At 38.4% G+C, this 24996-nt stretch overlaps 1 protein-coding gene across 2 annotated transcripts in view; it reads right to left on the bottom strand.

The window, feature by feature from the left end:
- Positions 1-593: 593 nt before the first annotated feature.
- The window catches only part of LOC139944910 (uncharacterized), a 41865-nt gene continuing 17462 nt past the window's right edge, over positions 594-24996 (bottom strand). Inside the window, exons 12-26 of one of the 2 annotated variants that reach the window (XM_071942082.1) lie at positions 24864-24912; positions 23357-23548; positions 22222-22314; positions 21586-21748; positions 20252-20352; positions 19342-19467; positions 16072-16203; positions 13790-13923; positions 12461-12583; positions 11402-11504; positions 10470-10694; positions 8945-9163; positions 8088-8231; positions 7226-7334; positions 594-3153 (exon numbers count right to left, since the gene is read on the bottom strand). In XM_071942082.1, coding sequence (XP_071798183.1) covers positions 3074-3153; positions 7226-7334; positions 8088-8231; positions 8945-9163; positions 10470-10694; positions 11402-11504; positions 12461-12583; positions 13790-13923; positions 16072-16203; positions 19342-19467; positions 20252-20352; positions 21586-21748; positions 22222-22314; positions 23357-23548; positions 24864-24912 — 1993 coding nt within the window. In that variant the 3' untranslated portion in view covers positions 594-3073. The remainder of the gene's footprint in view (positions 3154-7225; positions 7335-8087; positions 8232-8944; positions 9164-10469; positions 10695-11401; positions 11505-12460; positions 12584-13789; positions 13924-16071; positions 16204-19341; positions 19468-20251; positions 20353-21585; positions 21749-22221; positions 22315-23356; positions 23549-24863; positions 24913-24996) is intronic. The other variant, XM_071942083.1, reaches the window with a different exon arrangement.

Here is a 24996-nt window from a genome sequence, read left to right as displayed (position 1 = left end):
ACCCAACACATCATACTACCACCCAACACATCATACTACCACCCAACACATCATACTACCACCCAACACATCATACTACCACCCAACACATCATACTACCAGCCAACACATCATACTACCGCCCAACACATCATACTACCGCCCAACACATCATACTACCGCCCAAGACATCATACTACCGCCCAACACATCATACTACCGCCCAACACATCATACTACCGCCCAACACATCATACTACCGCCCAACACATCATACTACCGCCCAACACATCATACTACCGCCCAACACATCATACTACCGCCCAACACATCATACTACCGCCCAACACATCATACTACCGCCCAACACATCATACTACCGCCCAACACATCATACTACATGTACCGCCCAACACATCATACTACCACCCAACACATCATACTACCACCCAACACATCATACTACCACCCAACACATCATACTACCGCCCAACACATCATACTACCACCCAACACATCATACTACCGCCCAACACATCATACTACCGCCCAACACATCATACTACAGCCCAACACATCATACTACCGCCCAACACATCATACTACCGCCCAACACATCATACTACATGTACCACCCAACACATCATACTACCACCCAACACGTCATACTACCACCCAACACATCATACTACCACCCAACACATCATACTACCGCCCAACACATCATACTACCACCCAACACATCATACTACCGCTTAACACATTATACTACTTTCAATGGTGGCATCAATATGTACAATAAATTACCAACAAAGTTAAGGCATTTATAAAAAATATATATTTCTCAATCTTACAATCCCCATGCCTTTCCTTTTGTGTACAAAACCTTACAAAATAAAGCTATGATGTGGGATATTTGTTTAGTAAACATAATATGTAACATCTGGAGTTATCATTTTCCCAAATTGTTTTCAGAGCCCGTTTTTTGTTTGATATCATCTCACAAACTTCCTGTAACGAGGACAACGAAAGCTTCTGGACAGTGATACTTCCTGGTTTCTTCAAAACAAAATGTTAAGCCAAACTGAAACCAAAACGAGAAAAATTAAAGTACATGTAGGTAATGGTTTTGCATTTACTCCATTGGAAAATGAAAGTGTGAGCATAAACAAATCTAAATAGCATTGTTGAGTTAATGTAATCAGGGCCCAATTTCATGGCTCTGCTTACAGCCAAATTCTGCGCGTACGATCATGATTCCCCGCTTACATTCAAGCGCCAAATTTCTACGCTAGCCTTGTAAGCGTAGAATGCCTAGTCACGTGGAGTACGCACACATAGAAGCAAAAATTCGCCTCTCGTGAAAAACGCTCGCTGTAAGCACAGAATTCCCTGCTTCCATAAGCACCGATTCTAATCTTACAGTAAGCAGAGCCCTTAAATTGGGCCCTGACCATCTGCATAAGAAATTAACTGCCGAGACAGAAAAACATTCTAGCACTAGAATCTAGGTGAATATTAGCCCTGGTAGGTTGCCTGTCTCTATTGCGCTACACTGTTGTATGCAATGTAGAGGAATCAAATCTGGGGCTAATTTCACAAAGAGCTAAGATCAATCGTACTTGCTTTTAAAGTGTGATGTCACAATACAAATCACTATGGTAAAACTGACAATTTGTCTTACAATAGATTTGGTTGCTTTGTGAAATCAACCCCTAGCTAGGTGAACATGCCGATTGGACTTTGGGCTTAGATGTGGGATCTTTTCTTCCACAGTAAAAAAGGCACCATTTAACAAAACACAACAACAAGGCAAGTTCTGAACGTAACGCTGTGTGTAATTAGGAACGCTGAAAACAAAAAAACGTTCCACACGAGCAGTCCATGTGCACTGTGCATGACATCACAACAACGAAGACTAGACACACACACAAATTAATAGGCGGCCAAAAGGACTCTGTCCCACCACTAAAATGCGCCATTCGGAACAAAACCGGATATGACCACACCAAAATGCCTTGTTTAATCCACCTTTGCGTTCACAATTGTACATAACACTCACGGTTGTGGACTCTACAACAATGCCCCAAAAGGGAACAGCTTGAAGCTGGGCCAATACACCCAGTTGCTCACCTGGTTTTAAGACACAGGATGGGATACCGGGGGGGGGGGGGGGGCGTTTTTTTACTGTGGATAAAAATATCTCACGCCCTAGTAAGCTTGTTTTCAATTTCAACTAACAAATTTAAAAATTAGCATTACAAATTTATTCATTATCAAATATATTTGATTGGCACTTTTAAGTTGGAGTTAATGGAACAATTCTGATCACAACTCAATGACACTCACATAAACAATGGTCACACAAAATTAAATTGTGACAAGTATACATGTTATCATGACACAAATAAATGCTGAGGGAACAGCTTGTTTTCTAGTCAAATTTACCTGATCAACAAATGGCCATTTGCTGCTGGGAAAACCTATTAAAGGATAGGCCTTTTTAACGTTCAGAATCTTCTCACTGCAAATGGCCTTTGATCCGTCATTGTGCAGTCTCTTTTCAAGGCGCTCCTTGGCTTGCTGTCCATTAAACTATGCCTCCTGACTAGCGACGTAAATAGGAACCCCATTGTGTGGTCTCTTTTCAAGACACTCCTTGGCATGTTATCCATTACACTATGTCTCCTGACCAGCGATGTAAATAGGAACCCCATTGTGTGGTCTCTTTTCAAGACACTCCTTGGCATGTTATCCATTACACTATGTCTCCTGACCAGCGATGTAAATAGGAACCCCATTGTGTGGTCTCTTTTCAAGACACTCCTTGGCATGTTATCCATTACACTATGTCTCCTGACCAGCGACGTAAATAGGAACCCCATTGTGTGGTCTCTTTTCAAGACACTCCTTGGCATGTTATCCATTACACTATGTCTCCTGACCAGCGATGTAAATAGGAACCCCATTGTGTGGTCTCTTTTCAAGACACTCCTTGGCATGTTATCCATTACACTATGTCTCCTGACCAGCGATGTAAATAGGAACCCCATTGTGTGGTCTCTTTTCAAGACACTCCTTAGCTTGTTATCCATTACACTATGCCTCCTGACCAGCGATGTAAATAGGAACCCCATTTGTTGGTCTCCTTTTCAGTCACTTCCCCGTCTTCTTCTAGAAAGAATAAAAGTCACAGTAAATTCAACGCAACCCAAATGGTAAGATCAGTCCTATAGGACTTATATAAGACATGAGTAAAATTAAACTGGAGAATAAACATTGACCCCTTGCATACATGTAGTGCGAAAAAGCTACAGGGCGCTGAGCTCACGTGCAAGTTTTTACGCAGCTACTGCCAATCATTTGCCTCCTTTGACAGATTGAGGGAGCTTTTTGATCCCCGTGAGGGCGTTTTTTGAGCCTGTGACGCCACCTGAAGGGGTCTAATGCTATCCATATTGAAATAAATAACAAAAAAAATCAATATTTATGTTAAATGTAATGCACATCAGACTCGTTTGAACATTATTCTACAATAAAATAAAATGTGTTGAGGTCAAGCTTTATAGGATTAGGCTAGCCTCCAATGCAGTTGTTGATAATTCTAGAGAATCAAGTTGGAATGGTTTTGGGGTTGAAAAGGTTAAAGGCACTGGACACTATTGGTAATTACTCAAAATAATTGATAGCATAAAAACTGACTTGGTAATGAGCAATGGAGAGCTGTTGATAGTAAAAAACATTGTGAACAAAACGGCTTCCTCTGAAGTAACATAGTTTTTGAGAGAGAAGTAATTTCTCACTAAAATATTTGAATTGAATTCCCGACCTCAGCAAGCATAGCTGAAAGCATACAACTTGTACGACAAGGCTTTTTTTCTTTCATTATTCTCTCCCAACCTTTATAAATATGTTGGTCTGTCACAATTACCAAAGGTGTCCAGTCCCTTTAAGCTCACAGCGGTGAGTTGTAGGTAAATGGTTTCTAGACTGTCACTCTAGTAAGAAGTGACATCCGGACTTGTAACTTGGTGGGGGTTGCCCTTGGGGTAAGAGGGGGTTATGTTTGGGTCAAAAAGGTCAAAGGTCTAGGTCACAGTGCTGAATGGACTTCAATGGATCAATTGTCAATGACCTACACTGCTTGGATGTAGAAACATGATCTGATTACATCTTTAGTCACTTATAATGTATTGAGACTGCTTTGGGGTTTCAATAGTCACGCAAAGTTTATAATTTTCTATCGCTAGTTTTTTACTGTGATTACGCCTGTATCCTTTTTAAAGCCATTGGACCCTTTCGGTAAACAGTATTATCCAAGGCCCACACTTCATGTATCACATTATATAAAATAACAAACCTGTGAAAATTTAGGCTCAATCTGTCATCGGAGTCGGACAGAAAATAACAGGAAAACCCACCCTTGTTTTCGCACATTTCGCGGTGTCATGACATGTGTTTAAAATAAATCCCAAATTCTCGATATCGAGAATTGATATTGTTTTATCGTTTTCTCAAAAAGTAAAGCATTTCATGGAATAATATTTCAAAAAATAGTTAATGGCCTGACGTTTCGACCTTAGCAGAGTCTTTCTCGAAGGCTAAATGACAACACAACAAACATAAACAGGTTGATAGCATAAAAACTGACTTGGTAACGAGCAATGGAGAGCTGTGGATAATACAAAACATTGTGAAAAAAACGGCTTCCTCTGAAGTAACATAGTTTTTGAGAGAGAAGTAATTTCTCACTAAAATATTTTAATTGAATTCCCGACCTCAGCAAGCATAGCTGAAAGCATACAACTTGTACGACAAGGTTTTTTGTTTTCATTATTCTCTCCCAACCTTTATAAATATGTTGGTCTTTCACAATTACCAAAGGTGTCCAGTCCCTTTAAGCTCACAGCGCACAGTGGTTTAAGACCCAGACACCTGGTCCGATTTTTTTTCTGAGATAACAAGTACATATCTTTGGTGACTTGAACAAGAAAAACTAATTTGTTGAAGATTTTTTATTTTTTTGAAATTTATTACCCTTGTTTTTTAAGGAATTGTAGTTCGTATATTGTGACATACGTTTATATTCAGCAAAAATCACAAACCCTTATGTTAAAAAAAATACCTGGATAGGCATATAAAAATTGTTTGAGAAAACAAATATTGTTTTTAAATTACCTGTATAAGTAACCTTTCGTACTGTAGAAAATTAAATACGGACCGAAGTTTTGATGATACGGCAGAAATGCTTTGAAATCTTCGACTAAAATGTCAAAAAATGCTACTTATAAAAAACAAATACCGCCACACATCTTTAAAATGAGCCATTAAGGGCCTGGACGAAATGCTAAAAATATGTAATAGATTAGTAAAGTTACCATTTGTTGTGGCTAGAAATTCACGGTAAATTAGCGAAAATGAGTTTTTACTCCTGAAAATGAGAATTTTAAAAAAAGCAATCGTTTGTATCGCAAAATTAAGGAAAATAAACAAAAATTAAAACGTTGGATATTTTCCCAATCGGCCACCAAAGGCCAACATATTTTTGGTATTTGTTTCCATAAAATGATAGAGTGACTACTTAGCTTTGAAAATAAAATAACGCCGAAATCCTGCAAGATCGACTTCACTCCCAAAAACTAAGTTTTCAGAACGCTGTTTTCAACCAAAAACATCGTGTACATTAACATTACACACAGAAGATACAGCGCCCTCTGTTGACTTCAAAACCACATCATAAAAATTGTCACAATAATTCGTGAATCACGACACGGATCGATAAATTGTGGATTATTCTAATGGACAACCACGTTTTATCTACCTAAAGATGACATTGAGACATGCTTGAGATATTATAAAGGTATTTTGACCAATTATAAAGGTATTTTGACCGATTATTGTACAGAAACTTGTCGATGTCGGGTTCACATAGGGTTTTAAACCACTGTGCAGCGGTGAGTTGTAGGTAAATGGTTTCTAGACTGTCACTCTAGTAAGAAGTGACATCCGGACTTGTAACTTGGTGGGGGTTGCCCTTGGGGTAAGAGGGGGTTATGTTTGGGTCAAAAAGGTCAAAGGTCTAGGTCACAGTGCTGAATGGACTTCAATGTATCAATTGTCAATGACCTACACTGCTTGGATGTAGAAACATGATCTGATTACATCTTTAGTCACTTATAATGTATTGAGACTGCTTTGGGTTTTGCTAGTTTTATACTGTGCTTACGTTTGTATTTTTTTTAAAGCCATTGGACCCTTTTGGTAAACAGTATTATCTAAGGCCCACACTTCATGTATCACATTATATAAAATAATAAATCGTGAAAATTTAGACTCAATCTGTCAGTGGAGTCGGGAAAAAATAATGGGAAAACCCACCCTTGTTTTCGCACGTTTCACCGTGTCATGATATGTGTTAAAAATAAGTCCCTAATTCTCGATATCGAAAATTGATATTGTTTAAATGTTTTCTCAAAAAGTAAAGCATTTCATGGAATAATATTTCAAGAGAAGTCTTTCACCATTACCTTCTGTACACCCTGTAAGTTATTTGTAAATCTGTGAACTTTTATTTTGTCTTCTGTTCCAAAAGTGTGAAATAGCTTTAAAGGATTCCGGTGCTTTTTCAAAATGTCCACAGATTCACATTAAACTTACACGGTTGGAAGATAATGATAGTAGAAAGCTTCCTTTAAATATAACTTATTGAGGTGCTATAGTTTTTGAAAAATTAGTAAATAATTGTTATCTCAGTGAGACGAATATTATCTTAGCATGTAAAAACTCATTAACCAATTATGGTATTATACCATAACATACCTAACTGGTTAATACGTTTTTACAAGCTAAAACTGAGACCAAAGTTATTTTTGTGACATTGTTTTACTCATTTCTCAAAAACTACAGCACCTCAGCAAGTAATAATTTAAGGGAAGCTTTCCACTATCATTATCTTCAAACTGTGTTAGTTTAATGTGAATCTCTGGACATTGTGTTTTGTGTTAGATAAAGAAGTACATATAGACCCTTAAACTTTAATATGCAGCGCCCAAATGGAAACCAGTTCTTTATACAGATTTGGCTGACCCTGGGTAAATAGTGTCAAATAAGTCAATAAACATCATCACCATTGTTTGATTAAAATTGCCGTGGACATTCTGCACGTAAGCAAGCTCCAGAGAGGAACCCTATGTTTATTTGATGTGATTGAATGACCCAGAGAGGGTAGTAGATAGTACACACTGACCTTCTATAACAGCAAGCATTTCCTCTCTCTCTTTGTCACTCAATTGTAGCATGGTAGTAAGAACAGGAACCAAGTGTTGCCTCTCACCTGGCTTAGCAGGAACTAAGAACTGGAGTCGACATTAAAGAATAGTAGTTAGCTTTATTGTCTATCTCATTGTTACATACAAAGAAGTGGCTTCAATGTTTTATCACCTTCGTATAAAAACTAAGATTTCTTAAAAAAAATAAATACACACAAAGAATAGTTTGAAAATTCAGCGAATTTTTAAATAAAATACTAGACTTCCAAGGTAGATGTCTTGTTGGCCAAACGTGGGAGGATCTCCATGGGGATGGTTTGGTCGGGGTGGGATCTCCCAGGTCAGGAAGCTGCATTCTCTCCCCATGCTTATTTTATTATGTTCAACCTAAGCGTAATCAGGTCGGGGAAAAGTTGTAGCGGAACGGTATTATCGCACAAGCAGTGTGGTAGCATCGTCGTGAGGTCGCAGCACGGTCTGCAACCATTTCGAAGTAGAAAATTACTAGATTGTCATCGGTCTAAGTGTAATCTTAATCTCAAAATTAATGCATTGAAATGAAAATGTTGCATGCAATCTTTAACTTGCATAATGGGAGACTTTCCAACGCTAGGTGGCAGCAGACTTACCGGGTAAATTTCCATAGTTTTTGTCGTTCTGAACACGCGCACAATTCTGAGAACTAGGCTTTACCCGGTAAGTCTGCTGCCACCTATCATCCCAGAAAGTCTCCTATTGCTTGACATTATACACTGTATTGCAGTGAGTTACAGTACATGGCGGCAATGCAAATCTCATAAGCCTTCAGGTTTATAAATGAAGCCGCTATGAACATATTACCTTCATGACTACATTCTTAAGATACTCCATATTGGAGATTGCATTCTCTCTTTGTTGATTTCTTTCCAGTCTTCTGATTTCCTCTTTCAAGACTTTAGCTTGTTCGGTCAGACGCATGATAGTCGCTTCATTATCACTCATTATCTAGTCAGGTATCATGGATGCAAATTATTATTATTATTGGTTTAGTAAAAACTCAAACATCGCAGCCCATGGGCCGAATTGAGTTTAAAAGAAATACAACAAGAATTTACAAAATATAAACATTAAAAAGGGAAGTGACAACAGAAATAATTGATAACATTTTTTACGTACAATATGGGCAATTCCAAGCAAACTTGGACATGACACAAAAAGAAATTTAATTTTTGTCACAACTTTCTTTCCACTTTGGAAGTTATAGCTAACATATAAAATCAATTTATTTAAGTTGTTGACAAGGTACATGTATGGACCCAATTTTGCCAAATAAGAACTCAGCTTGGGCTCCATGTAGGCTTGGCTTAATTGACTGGAAAAATTTATTGGAAACAGGGAATAATGACCAAGATAGTGACAGCTTGATAAAGGTCTATACCAATGCCTACATGTGACCTGTCACCACAAAATGAGCTGAAAGTCAGAATTTAAAAAAATTAGCTGGTGGTATTTCTGAATTCTGCAGATCAAGAGGTTTCCAATGGTATATAACACTTGGGGTAACAATAATCCTCCAAGCCAACAGAGCTTGTGGAAACAATAGAGTTCTCACTTATCTATTGAGAAAGATTTGACTACGACCGGCTGTACTGCGAAATGACACACTGCCACTCTCAGCTCATTTCATTGCGACAGTTCACATATACGAATTAACTGACCTCATTGAAATGTTCTAGTTTCTTCCTCGTGGAGGTCAACTCTGCTTTAAGATGTTCCTCTTCAGCGGTGGAGCCTGCCAGACTGACTACACTGAGTGCTGAAGAATCAATGGAGGACTCACTGAGTAGTTGAGATAGTGGTATCATAGGAGCATTGCTAGTAGTAGAGGAGATACGCTGTTTGGCTGCACTCGCTTCACCATCTGTGTTCTCCATACCCTGAGGAGTTAAAAAAATATCAATCAATCAATCATAGGTCATTTGTAGAGCGCCAAAATCAAGAGTTTGTTCTAAGACGCTGAGGCACAGTTGAATGGTTAGTAAGCCTGCTGGAACAGGTGAGCTTTAAGGAAGTGTCTTGAATAAGGTGAGTGATCTGTGTAGGAATATCAATATTCAGTTTTTATATAGTGCTTTTTGCACCATGTCTCAAAGCGCTTCCAACATTATTACCCTGATCACTGGGCCTTTTCATTCATTAAACCACCTCAGCTCCCTGGGGTGTATACAGCCTGTGCCGCCAAATATGTAGCGCACTAAGCTAACCAACCACAAGGACCATCTCTGTCCTCCATTCACCCCTGGGTAGAGAGAAACATGTAGTTACAGACACTAGACACTATTGGTAATTGTCAAAGGCCAGTCTTCTCACTTGGTGTATCTCAACACATGCATAAATAACAAACCTGTGAAAATTTGAGCTCAATTGGTCGTTGACGTTGCGAGATAATAATAAAAAATATAAAAAAACCTTGTCACAGGAGGTTGTGTGCTTTCAGATGCTTGATTTCGAGACCTCCAAATCTAATTCGTGGAAAATTACTTCTTTTTCGAAAAGTAAGTGTTTATTGTAACAACTAATTCAAGTACATACCATTATATAACACCCAAGCAGATCCTTGCCATTTGATTGGAGGATTGTCCGTCACGTAATAGCAAATAAAAGTACCATTGCACGCTGAGTCACTCACCGTGCTCTTTCGTTCCATCCAAAATGTACCATTGCACGCTGCTAGCATGCAATGGTACTTTTCGGATGGAACGAAAAAGCCGAGTAAAAAAACATCACTGCGTGCGCGTGTCTCTGGCATATTATGCAAAATTACTAGCATTCGGCTTCTACAATTAAAAATTGTAGGCCGACGCTTTGTTTGTTTTGAAAGTTGTATCTTTCAATCGAAATGACAAAGATCTACTTGGATGTTATATAAAACAAATAATGAATGTTTTCATTCGTGGAATGGTGCGAATATGTTCATTTGTTGAAAGCTGGAATGTTCCATTATTCCATCTTTCAACTCATGAACATATTCGAACCATTGCACTCATAAACACTCATTATGTGTATAATGGTGTCCACTGCCTTTAAAGGCAGTGTGTTATGCTTAGGAACACAAGTGTCACAACTCCCAAACCCACGCTCTGCTGAACAGAAACACAAGAGCTTGAGTTCGGTGCTCTTATCCGCTCGGCCATGACACCCTTCTAGATTCCGTCTCGAATTAATTGTGTGGTATAACCTCACCTCTCCTTGTTCCCTCTCCTCTAGGGTGGGTCTAGCAAGAGCTGCATCCTGGATGCCTTCTTTAAGATCCATCCCAGTCCTGGCCAGTCCCTGGCTACGTTGCTGCTGGAATGCCTGCTGCTGTTCATTCTGTATGCGATAGACTTGGTTCTCCATCATGTCTAGTTGCTGTTGTAGTGATGCAACAGTACGGTGATGTTCATCTTGGAGTTTATGCATCTGTGTCTGTTGGGTTAAATAGAACACAAATACTGACTACATTGATTGGTTGAACTTTTGACTTATGAGGTTATCGCTACTGACCCAATTCACCTGACGTCATCATCATAATAACTTGGATGCGCCATTTTGGTGGTCAATGTCACTGTGCATTATTCAGTGCACATTTTAGGCGATGCAGTGTTTAGACTTAAACCTATTGCCCACCAAATTGGTGAGGGTTGCACAGTCGCCACCGGTTTCAAAAAAGTAACTTTCAGCGAATTTGTTTTGGTAACATACCCAGTTTACCTTATTCCTTATTTGGGGGGGGGGGGGGCTGAATCCGAAAATGATAATTTGGGAAGCGTAAAAAATAAAATTCAAAAACACAGAAGTGAAGTTAGTTAAACTGAACTTATATTTTAAGACAATTGTTTTCACCTAATTTCTGCCATTTATAATACTTTTTCATCAATAACCATTTTTATGGGTTCGTGATTTGAGGATCAGATGTATAAAACTTCTTTTGCAATGAAATCTTTGTGGTTTAAAGATCGGTCAACGACAAACATAGGAACAAAATGTGCGGCGAGAGCGATGTGTTTATGAGTACGAGGTTACAATTTAGCATAAAATACGAGCAAAACAAGGTTGTGATAACAATCTACCACAATGTCTTTCGCTTATATCAAACTCTGGGCATTCTTGATAATTAATATTCCTAGACTCACCTTAAAGGCGTTTGTGAGTGCTTCGTTCTGCGCGGTGAGTTCCCTAATGGCTTCATGATGCTGAATATTACCCGATTCACTCTCCATACGGAGCTTGTTCATCCTGTCAGAGAAAAACAATCATATCAATCCAGGATGTTAGCAGTATGGAGCAATAAAAATAATAATAACAAGTTTTTATATAGCGCTTTTCACACCCGAAGGGCGTCTCAGAAGGAAAGCTGGGGACACAACCTTCGCAATTGCTGAACGGCGCTTGTGGAACGCACTACCAACAAGTCTGAGAGAAGCCGCACTGCTGGCTGGGTTTAAACGCCTCCTCAAGACATTTTTACTCCCAGAACCATCCTAATTTGCTCCTCTTTTTGTATATCTATTGGCCTGTAGTTGGTCTGTTTTTTGTTTTGTTTTTTGTTCTTGTGTTGCCTACCCTTTGTTAGGGCGCTCTGGTCTTTGTATAGCGCCTTATTAATGCTTTGTATTATTATTATTATTATAATTATTATTAACACAGTGTTGACAAATTCTCCTTCATGCCCACATCAATCAGACTAAGGAATGCACTCCCTGCAGACGTCATCACCGTTCAATCGGTGGGGGTCTTCAGGTCACACATCTACAACCATTAGTTCTAACTAGTTTTATTTTTTCTTGTACTTATTTACCAGCCGTCGATTTCACCAAACTCTTCCTAACTTAGAATTAATCTTAGGACTAAGGACGTATGACGCATGACGCATTGAACCCATCATAAGTTAGGACGGGTAACTCGTCCTAACTCGAGATAAGATTGATCCTAGCTTATTTCTAAATTGGCTGCAGCACAATTTTCTGTCTGATTCAACCGCTTCACCTCAGCTTTTACATCCAGAAGCGCCATTTGCCGAGTACCAGTATTGATGAAGTGTTGACGTACTACCCAATTTATGTATGTGAGCTACGGTACATAGACCTTATTAAGGAGACCCAAAAGATTAAAACCTCTAACTAAGATATTCCTACTGTATATCTACCACAAAGACAGGGAAATGGGGCCGTTGTCAAGATTTGAAAACTTACTTTTCTCGCCACATAGATTCCTTGTTTTGAGCATCTTGCACCATGTCGCTGTGTCGCTGCAGCTGGCGGTCATGTTCATCCTGTAAAAGTTCTAGCTCTGTGGATGACGTCTTCAACTCATCCCTAGATATAAATAGAATACCACTTTCTTAACTCGTCTACAATTATAAAGCTTGACGACAGTAACTGTTACTAACTTTGTATTAGCCCTGAGGTTCACATATTAGTAGGTAACTAAAAACCTGTGTAATAGACGTTAAATTTGCATGAGGATAAAGAATATTAATAAGGGAATTAATGTGTGGTGAAGAGGTTTTCAACTAGTAGTTTAAACCCAATGAGGCTGGTTCTTGATAATTTTACCAAGACGAAGTTGAGGTAAAATTATCAAGAACCAGGCCTCGACGATTTAAACCACTAGTTGAAAACCGATTCAATACACTTTGATTCCCATTCATAAATACCTTTTCGGTCAAAAACGTCAACACTTTTTGGCCAAAAATTAAAATAAATGCATAAATTATAATTGTTTAAGGATTTCTTTCAACACAACACCCCTCCAGCTATGAAATGGTAAGGCCCATTAGGTAAACAACTCCTTACAAGGAGATTGCTGTGCGCGTCGCGCGTATCGCGTGATGTGGCACAACTGTTCCAGCCGTTGCTCTCGACCAATAGGAATGAAGAAACTGTCCCGCTCACAAACACTGGTCATTATCAAAGTTTTAAACACCCCCACGTGACGCGCTCTCCACCAATAGGAATAGGGAAACTGTCTGAGGTATTTATGAATTTTGGTTTTTACCAATACACCGATGTGTGTTAGCACTGTGTACTCAGTACTTCCCGAGTCCTGTGAACAAATATCACAGGCATATTACTCAGTTGGGATTCAAACCCACAACCCTTGCAATTCTAGAGCAGTGTCTTACCAACTAGACTACCGAGGTTGCCCTGTACATGTAGCTAAAGGCAGCCATAGCCATAGCGGGACAGCCTCATTTAAGTAGAAATGTGGTCTAATTTGGTACAATGATATTACCACGCAAGACTTATCCAGCCCTAAAATAAAGTTAACATCCAAGACAACTAGGTGACCTTATTATCAAAAAACAAAATATGGACCAAAGATCGTGTTTGAAAGCATTACCAATAATTAAAAATCTTTGACCGAAAAATAGAACCATTGGTTAAATAGCTGCATTCTGGAACATCAAGGGTAAAAAACACTAACAACCTTTTTTGAAGGGTTTTGTAAAGCTTATTTAAAACAAACTTGTTCTTTTAAAGTCTTTCATGGAGTACACCATTCCCAGTGTAACTACTGACCTGACTTCTTGAAGCTTTGTCTTGAGCTGCTTATTAACTTTCTCCAAATGATCTTTTTCTTGCATCTCTGTTTCCATGACTACATGAGAACTTTCTCTAGTCTTCTGCTGTTTCAATACACTGTGAACTCTCACCTTGGGGTCAGTAAACAAAACTACCTCATTATTTATCACAACAACAAAAATAAAAGCCTCTGAATATCAATATTAGACATTTAATAAACGCCTTTAAAGGCACTGGACACATTTGGTAATAATTGTCAAAGACCAGTATTCTCTCTTGGTGTATCCCAACACATGCATAAAATAACAAACCTGTGAACATTGACGCTCACTTGGTCATCAAATTTGCATGAGAACTATGAAAGAAAAAACACCATTGTTGCGTTACTTTGTGTTCTTTCAGATGCAAAATAAAAGGCTTCAGGCCTGAAGTCTTTTATTATTTAAGTTAGAAATTACCTCTTTCTCAAAAAATACGTTACTTCAGAAGTGCGTTTTTCTGCTAAACATGATTTTGAGTAATTACATGTACCAATAGAGTCCAGTGCCTTTAAACAGTGTATTAAAGTGCATTACACTATTTTTCTAATATTCCGTAAATAAAGAAATTAATGTCTTAATTTAAAAAAAACAATGAGTTCATACTTGAAATTTGTAATGGATCATGGGGTCGATTTCACAAAGAGTTAGGACTAGTCCTAACTAGGACCCTAACTTAGGACTAGTCCTAGGAGATATACAAATTGCATGGATAGTCCTAAGTTAGAATGAGTAACTGGTCCTAACTCGAGATAAGACTAGTCCTAACTCTATGTGAAATCCGACCCCTATCAATTTGTCTAACATGTCTAAGAAGGATGACACAGACCTGTAGTCTTAACCTTATAAACAACTGATGACCCCTTAAAATAGAGTTTTAATCCATCTCCCACTCAACCTAACCTAATTCTCAAATCCGGGTCCAATTTCTTGGCTTTGCTGACTGCCAAATTCTGCGCTTAAGATCACCATTCGTCTGCTTGCATTTCTGCGCTAGCCTTGTAAGCATGGTAAGTGTAGAATGTCTAGTAATGTAAAGTACGCAAGCGCACAAGCAAAAATTTCCTGCTAACCTGTGAAATACACTTGACGTACATGTAAGCCCAGAATTCCCTGCTTCCATAAGCGCCGATTCTTTGCTTACGGTAAGCAGAGCCATGAATTTGGGCCCCGATCCTAATCCCTTTAACTCACTAACCCTTTGTTAACCCTTCCATTGAGATAGGTAGAGCCATAGAGTTATATATAAGAACTAGAGGGTGCACTGGCCTAAATACGCGCCCCGCATGCGCGCATGCGGCCATTTTTTAAGTTGACAATACAGCATCTCACAGCGTGTGTTTGTTCAGCCATTTTGACAAGACAGCATTGCGTAGCGTTCAATAAACAAAAACTGCAACAGGTACTTCGTATTCAACGAGCATACAAAATGGCGGGCGTGTCTCCTTGCGGTCCCGTCGCAATTGTGCAAGCAGCATCACCAGTGCGCCCTCTAGTTCTTATAGATAACTCTATGGGCAGAGCCAGCTTTAGAAGCAAGTAGTTCTTTGATGTTTCATTGACATCAACAACCAATGAATTATACAGGGCATGAATTATACAGGGCGGGTCAAAAAGAAGTTGACCGAGATTCATGGTTTAAAAACAAAACAACAAATGACTCTTAAAACCCCAGTGAAGCACATATTAAACCAAGCGTCCTTTGAAAGCACTCATGTTTGTAGCCATCCATGGAATGTTAATGCTTGACTGAATCTAATCATCTATAAAGTAAAGTAGCAAAAAGTCAAAAAGTAGAGTATAAAAAGTAATTCATTTGTCTTGTCAAGTATTCCGTGGACAGCTTGCAAAATGAGTACCTTTATTAAAATATCAGTACTCCTCTATCAGTCTTTGTTTTATAATAAGCAAGAGAGAGTGCTTCGTAAATACATACTTATATGCTTTAAGTTTGAGTGTCATTTGTTTGTAATGAAAAACCTCATCAATCCCGGTCAACTTCTTTTTGACTCACCCTGTAAATGAGATCAGCCTGGATTACACTTCCTGCCAATGCAAAAGCAGTGTGAATTTTGACGTCACAAATTCACAACAAACAATTTGGAAGAGTTGAGCTACTTCGAACAGAGCTGTTACATGTATGTCAAATTTATAGGAAGTATATGAACTGGACTTCAAACTTTTGAAGATACAAAGAAACTTTTAACGCTGGATTTGAGTTCTGTTTTGTGGCTGTCCTACCTTATAGTTTTCAAATTCATCCTTAGTTTGAGTCATTTCTTGATGAACTAATTCCAGATCTTCTTTGAGAGTTTGATTCTTCTGCTCCAAGACTCTGACCGTCCGCAAGTTGGCATCGTTAGAAGCATGCAACTGAGAAAGAAATGTTCAAAGTCAAACAATTGTCCCTCAAATCTCTTAAATAACAATATCGATAGTCTTGTATAGCGCATGTATCTAACAAACAAGGTACTCAAGGCGCTGAGTATATACAAACTTTCAGATCGATAGGTAATTGCAGTGATGAATTCCGAGACCCAATTATGTAGCACCTTATAAGGGTTTACAAGGTGCTACGGCGCATACAGCAGCCACAGCCAGGAACACCTGGGCGAACCCCTTCTCTTTTCGATAAATGCACCTTGGGTTCTTTTACATGCATTACACAACACATGGGACCACTGGCTTCACGTCCCATCGGAAGGACGAAGAAATGGTTAAGTGTCTTGCTTTTTAAGGACACAAGTGTCACAGCTGGTAATTCAACCCACTCTCTTCTGCAACAGTTATGTACAGTTGAAACATGAATAGTTCATAGCAGAAATTTTTTTTTTTTGCCAATGGCTTACTGTGTATATCCAATATTTATTACTTTACCTTGTTTTATCTCCGAGTTTGCAACTGTGCTTTTGTATAAGTGTGTATCATTTTATGCTTGTGCCTATTTATTGATTATCTCTACTATCGGTAATTACTCAAAATAATTGTAAGCATATAACCTTATTCATAAATACCACAGTTTCGCTATTCCTATTGGTGGAGAGCGCGTCACCTGGGTGTCTATTAAACCTTTGTTTATGACCGGTAAAAAGTGTTAATTCATGGGTGTGACATGCGACCTTGCACCTGTTCTTTTAAGACAGTTTCTTCATTCCTATTGGTCGGAGGGCTTAACCATTTCATAGCTGGAGGGGTGTTGTGTTTAAAGAAATCACTTAACAATTATAATTTTTGCATTTATTTTACTTTTTGACCCAAAAGTGATGTTTTTGACATTTATCATGCTAAAATAACTGTCATCTCACTGAGACTTGTTTTACTCATTTCTCAAAGACTGCAGCACCCCAGCGAGAAATATTTGGAGGTAAGCTGTCTACCATCACTATCTTCAAATGTTTAAGTTTTATGTAAATCTGTGGACATTGTGTTTTGTGTCCAACAAAAAGTACCAAGACCCTTTAAGAATTACTTAAGATACAAGTGTCTGTTTAGAATGAATGTTTCTTGGGTAAAGAGGCGCGTGGGGTGTTGTGGCCGAGTGGATAAGAGCACCTTACTCAAACTCTGGTGTTTCTGTTCAGCAGAGTGTGGGTTTGAATCCCGGTCATGACACATGTGTCCCTGAGCAAGACACTTAACTTTAATTGCTTCTCTCCACCCAGGGGTAAATGGGTACCTGTGAGGGCAGAGATGGTTCTTGTAATTGGTTTAGCTGAGTAGCGCATATATTGCTTACAGGCTGTATACTCCCCAAGGAGCTGAGATGGTTTAAGGAATGATTTAAGGCCCAGTGACCAGGGGTTTTAATGGCGGAAGCGCTTTGAGACACCCCATGGGCGTATAAAAACTGGTTATTATTATTATTGTTTTAAAGTTTATAAGGAATGATTTAAGGCCCAGTGACCGGGGTTTTAATGACGGAAGCGCTTTGAGACACCCCTCGGGCATATAAAAACTGGTTATTATTATTATTATTGTTTTAAAGTTTATATAAAGACAAACTTTTAAAGACCGCTGGATTTTACAAGAGGCATGGTCTCAGACAACTCATCTCTTATACAACTACATGTAGATCCTTTTCAAATTGAGTTATTGCACTGATTATTGTTAAAATATAAATACTGTGCCCAGCCCTTTAGAAACTTGCTCTCAACCAAACCTGCTATCTGGTTAGCTCGCTTTTCATCTTTTTGGTAATTTTCAAAAGGGGAAATCCGCAGGATTTTTCTTTTTTTCTTTGGGGGGGGGGGGGGGGATTAAGAGCAATCTTTTATAACAGCTCATCTTTTATACAACTACCTGATTATTGTTATATATAAATAGTTTAGAAACTTGCACACAACCAAATCGGTTATCTGGCTGGCTCGCTATTCATCCTTTTGATACCTTCCGAAAGGGGAAATTCTCAGGATTTGTGGGGGGTTTAATCTCATGACTCTGATAAAGGTGTGAAACCACCCGGCCTGGGAAACTCCTCAACATAATACAAAGATATTAGTTTGTATTGATATCACCGCTGATTGATATCAAAATAATTGTATTTGTGAAGAGCATTATGTTTTTTCTTTGTTGACCTTAGGCAATAAGAATCAATAAAAGAATGACAGCGAATTGCTATTTTTGGCACGGTGGAGACCCAGAGTTTGTTTCATGGCTTCCCTGTTTCTGATAAATTGAGCAAAGGTTGTACCATCGCTCAAGTTAAAGTGGTATTTGAAGAAAAAATCTAACCAACTGCTTGCACATGTTCGAGGTAAAATTAGGGCAACATAAATTTGTATTTAGATGCACTACTGAATTCTAAATGGCAACTTATATTGAAACTATACAACCCCCTATCACCACTCCCCAAAAAAACAAAACATAAAAAACAAAACAAAAACATTTCCCACCACTTAGCAAGACAAATTCCCGTGAAAAATTGTCCCATTGTTTCTCTCGCTTGGCGCCAAAATCTGGGAAGTTTAAATAAAGTAAATATTTTTTTTTATTTTCCTACCAGTTGATTTTGATTTTGAGACCTCAGATTGTGAATGTGAGGTCTCGAAATCAAGCATCTGAAAGCACACAACTTTGTGTGACAAGGTGTTTTTTAATTTCATTATTATCTTGACAACCAATTGAGCTCAAATTTTCACAGGTTTGTTATTTTATGCATTAGAGATAAACCAAGTGAAAACACTGGTCTTTGACAATTAACAGAAGTGTCCAGGGTCTTGAAGGATTTGGGTACTTTTTGTAACACAAACACAATTACATTAAACTTAGACCCTTTGATGATAATGGTAGTAAAAAGCTTCCCTTAAAATATTACTTGCTGAGGTGCAGTAGTTTTTGAGAAATGAGTGAAACAACGTCACGAAAAGACCTTTTACATGCTAAAATAATTGTTGTCTTGTACGATACATTTTACATTGACCATTATTCATTATTTATCTGTTAGTACACGCACAGTATAATTGTATGAACAGAAATAAAACAAACAAACAAACAGACACATCATGGACTTACCTGACTATTTAGCTTCTGATTCTCAGCGGATAAGAACGACAAATCTACTTTAAGAGCCTCTGCTTGTTGATTAAGACTCTCTAACTGACCTTGAAGAGCTGCCTCATTACTACGCTGGTCAGATTCCTGAGTAGACAAACAATACACATCAGGATAAAACACAAGGACATCGCCACTTTCAGCTGTTTTAACATACATGGAGATTTCCTCATGTAAAAAGACCATACGTATAATTTCTGTACTCAATCTTTTGGTAATGTCTTCCAGTCAATAATGCAGGCCTGTGAGTGGACCCTTAAAAGAAGAGCTGAAACACTAGATGATGTAAGAATGATCATGTAATGTCAAGTGAGCGCGCTTCACGCATTTTTGTTGGTCGAATTAGGAAACCCCATTAGTTCAGTTAAATAGGCTTATCACACATTATTGCAGTTGTACATTATTGTTGCCGAGCTTATAAAAGGGAACAACAAATACTATAAAAAAAAAGGGGGGGGGGGACAAATCGTCCTGATCAACAAAAAACGGATATCCGCTTTAAAGCAGATATTTCACATGCCTGATCATGGGAGTGTTGATACACCTTTCTTTCAAACTTTTTCTCATGGTTTACAAGTGCTTGCGTGGTCCGTCTCCTCCTTACTTTGAATTAACTAGGCAGAGTTTGAATCCGATCCTCCGACAACAACCTTCTTCTGTCTATTCCTACTGGCTTAAAATCTCTCTGGAACAGACCCTTGTCTAAAGGTCCCTAACAGTGGAACTCTATCCCCATCAATATCAGGAATGCTCCTTATAAATTTTCAGAAAACGCCTTCAAACATTTTTTCTTGTAACCCTTGTCTTTGTCTTCTTGATTCTTGTATTTTCTGGTTCAGAGAGAATGAGAGGAAGATCAAATACATCTTACAATCTTCTTGGCATCTGCTAAGTCTTTCTTGCTCTTCATGAGTAGAGCCTTGAGCTTGTTTCCCCTTTCATCAGCCTGTACCCGTTGAGCATCACAAGCATCTACAAAAGAAATGGACAGACATTTTCATTGCAATGTACATCATGTCTATTGCTAATTACTCAAAATAATTAACAGCATAAAACTATTAGACACTTCACTTGAAACACCAGTTAGAAGAACTGAAGGCTGTGGAACTGGGCAAAAGGTGTGCATTATCCAAACTTTGTGGATTTTGAGCAAAGTGAACATACACCGTTGTTATAACAGCATTAAAATAGTTTTCCATGGTTCCTTTGTACAGTCCATGAATAAAAATGGCCTCTTACATTACATTAAAGCGCTCAGATCAGTCACACAGTGACCCTCATGGCGTTTCATGATTAATACCCCTGGTCAATGGGCCTTAAATCATTCCTTAAACCATCTTAGCTCACTTGGAATTATACAGCCTGTGCCGCCGCATGTGTAGCGCACTAAGCTAAATCAATCAAAAGTCTCATCTCTGCCCTCGCAGGTACCCATTTACTCCTGGGTGGAGAGAAGCTTATGGTTAGCTAACTTGGAAATCTTTGATCATGGATATTTCTATGACAAATTGGCCTGTGTGAGCCGAGCTGTAAATTAATGAGCATATTTTTTAGTGCTACCACAAAAAAACACTGGTACCCTAAATACCACATGTTTAATTTGGCATTAATTGTGGCTTCTTATATAGCGCACTTCTCTGTCACTCAGTGACGCTTCAGACACTGTAACAACGTGTTTGAATTGAATTGGGACTACGTTTGAATTATGAGACCTTATCCTTAGATAGCACCATGTAATGTTTTACAAGATGCTGTGGCGCAATATGCTGCTGATCGGACCAGGAACACTGGGACGGACCAGGAACACTGGGACGGACCAGGAACACTGGGACGGACCAGGAACACTGGGACGGACCAGGAACACTGGGACGGACCAGGAACACTGGGACGGACCAGGAACACTGGGACGAACCCCTTCTCTTCATTGATAAGTGCTTGTTGGTTCTTTTACATGAGTTACACAACACATGGGACCAGCGGCTTTACATCCCCTCTGAAGGATGAAGCAATGGTGAAGTGTCTTGATTAAAAGGACAAAAGTGTCACGACTGGGGATTCGAACCCACACTTTGCTCATCAGGAACACCAGAGTTTGAATTCTGTGCTCTTAAACGCTCAGCCACGACACTTCCACGCCATTATTCCCTTTACTAATTTTTCTTCTTATATTTAGTCTTTATGTATAAATTTTGAAATCTTTCAGACCTATTTCTTTCAGCATGGACTCATTTCTCTTCTGCAGTCTCTCTATTTCAGTTTGAAACTCCATCATCTTGCCATCTTTTTCTTGGATGATGTGATTGAGGTTGGATACAGTCTTCTCATAGTCTGCTATCTCAAGATCCATCAGGCTACTCTGACTAGCTTCCTGTAAGAAAAGATCATGTGTCAAGTTTAGTCAACCTTAGCTACTGTAGAAATAAGGGAGTAAAAGGGTAGCGACGAGTTTGTAAAGGGGCGTTTAAAACCGGCAGGGTCTTGGCTGTGTGATGAAGGCCCAAGCCTTTGTCCCACAGCCACGACCCTGCATTACACAGCAGTGCAAGTAAGCTTTTGAGATTAAGAATAGTATAAAAACTCTTTGTAGAAATGCGTCATCTTGTACAAACTGTAGAACTGTTAAACTAATTTGTGGTTGAACAACAAAAAATTTTCAACCCCAATAACTGTTGATATTATTTGATAACTGTTAAACTAATGACTTTCACCGGCATAGTTGTTTCTAACTAAGAAAAAAAATTACAACCCAGAAACCTATTGGCTTTACCATAACCGTCCTAAATTCTAGAGAAATTGAATTGGGTAATTCTTTTTTCAGACAAGATACAAGTACAAACTTACCTTTAATGCAGCCTGTAGCTGCTTGGTTGTTGTGTCAAAATTTACTTTGTGCTTTCCAACGTCCAGTTCAAATTCTTTTATCTTTCCAACAGCCTTGGCAAAAACAAAATAATTCAAGAGTTACTGATGTCCAACGGAAAAGGCCACTTTGGGTGATATAATAATAATAACAGTATTATAAAGCGCCACATATCCAATAAGTTGCTCAAAGGCAATGTACATAATAACATTAAATACTAAACATTAATCAAACCAAAACAAATGGTTACACTTCAACTAAAAAAAAAAGTTATGGACTTTTTGAAGTGGTACTTACAGGCACTAACCACTATTGGTTGTTACTCCAAATAATTGTTAGCAAAAAAACTGACTTGGTTATGAGCCATGGAGAGCTGTTGATAGTACAAAACATTGTGAGAAACGGCTCCCTCTGAAGTGACGTAGTTTTTGAGAAAGAAGCAATTCTCACTTAAGTATTTGAATTGAAGTTGAGACCTCAACAAAGGTCTCGAACTCAAGGCGTCCGAAAGCGCACAACTTGTGCAACAAGGGTGTTTTCTTCTTCCATTATTCTCTCGCAACTTCAAAGACCAATTGAGTTAAATTTTTCAAAGGTTTGATATTTAATGCCTATGTTGAGATACACCAAGTGAGAAGACTGGTCTTTGACAATTACCAATACTGTCCACTGCCTTTTAAGTGGAGGCAATTTCAATAATCACATTTGTAAAGAACTAAAATATGTATATTTGGTTTGCGGTAAGCTTGCTCTAGTCATCGTCAGGAGACTGTCTCCTGACGACTAGAGCAAGCTAGTCAAAACGTTGGGACCAATTCAGAACTGACTCCGCGGCAGTACAGTTAATTACGATCCTATAAGCTAAAGTAGTAGTCCAGTCTATTTTCTATACCATCCGCCCTGGTAAATGTTAAAAGCAGAACAGTTCTTTTTAGAACTGAGAAGTCTCCCGAACCTCCGATTATCTATTCCGCGGCAGTAGAATAACTCTACCTGGCAAGTAGATACACACATGGTGTTACCGCAAACCAAATATACATTGATACCTCACCATGCAATGCCTCAAATCCTATAAACTAAAATATGGACTACAATCCACTAGATTTTGCTTGCTACCTGGGAGAGCTCCTTTATCTTTTTCTCTTTCTCTTCCTTCTCGGTATCTCGTTCTTCCTCAGTGGCCGAGAGATGACTCTTAAGTTCAGCTACACTGCACTCCAACGTATGGATCTCCTTCACAGCATGGTCACATGACCTAGCTAGCTCCTCTTTAGCAACTTTGGTCTGGGAACACTCCCTAGATAGATTCTATATGTGGACAAAAGGTCAAAGATCATGGGAAAATAAAGTGACTTTAAGGGATAGATTCTATGTTTGAACAAAAGGTCAGAGAATAAAGTTGGATCCTGGGAAAGTAAAGTGACTTTAATGGTTAGATTATATATGTGGACAGAGGGTCAAAGGTCAGATCATCCGAAAGTAAAGTGACTTTAAGGGATAGGTTCTATTTGTAGACAAAAGGTGACCAACAAACAGTTAAAATGTGGGATCATGGGAAAGTAAAGTAACTTGGTTCTTTATACATGTTATAAGGATTACAGAACTAATGCACAAACAGTCGAATGCACCAACTTGAAGGAAGTAAATTGAAGGCAACTGTATCAGCAAATCTGAGTGATGGTAGCTTTCCTTGCATGTAATTTCTTGCCATCTTTCAAATAAAACTATTTTAGACTTTCTACATGATTTATTGATGAGTACTTTTCAAAATTCATGTATTTCAGAGGAATTTCCAAACAAATCCAAAGCTTGGGTGATCAAAGTTTATGTGAAAATTAATATGTTTTCTGTATGCCCTTAATACTACTAGCATTCAATGGTCCCCCTTAAAATGCTGTTTGAACTTTCAACATCATTCGTGTCACGGCCAGGTGTTTATAAAATAACACCCCCCGTTTAATTTTGGTTAATTCCTGCTTTGCGTAGCGCCCCCTACGTTCTCATTTGTATTTCCCGCCGTTAGCGTCATTCTTAAATTGGCCGAACTATCATCAACATCTCTGTTCATCCAATTTACAGGTATGATTCTTATTTATTTTATTATATCTTTATGCATTGTTTCTTAAACTTTCAAGTCTTACCTATTTATCAATAGAATGCATGAGAATTGATTGTTTCTTTAAATCAACATATATTTGTGCTATTCAGTGTATTTTTAATCAACGTTCTTTTGGTAAACATGAGATATGTGGTTCGCCAAGACGGCGACCGGATTTAGTTTTATTTATTTTCCATTTAAGCTATTCGTAATTATTGTTTAACTATTATTGTTTCACTATTATTGTTTAACTATTATTGTTTAACTATTATTGTTTAACTGTTATTGTTTAACTATTTTGCTTAATGTAATTCTTAAATTGGCCGAACCATCATCAACATCTCTGTTCATCCAATTTACAGATTCGATCCGACAATAAACCATACTCAAGAGATCTGCAAATCCAGTTTCCCCGTGCCTTATTAAACAGTGACTTAACAACATCTCTATGGTCACATATGCATGGAGTTGTTAACTCAATATACTTGGGTGTTTGTTTTTTTAAGGATATAATAAATGACCTACTTTGAAATCCTCCAGCATTTTGTTCATTTTTTTCTGTAGTTCTTGTGACCTGCACAATAAAGCAGAGAGAAACATTAAATGGAGAAACTAAATCAGCATCTTAAGCAGATTTCAGGCTCCTGATGATGAGAGC

The sequence above is a fragment of the Asterias amurensis genome, chromosome 12, assembly GCF_032118995.1.
Source record: "Asterias amurensis chromosome 12, ASM3211899v1".
NCBI lineage: Eukaryota > Metazoa > Echinodermata > Asteroidea > Forcipulatida > Asteriidae > Asterias > Asterias amurensis.
This window is presented reverse-complemented; position numbering and strand designations above follow the sequence as displayed.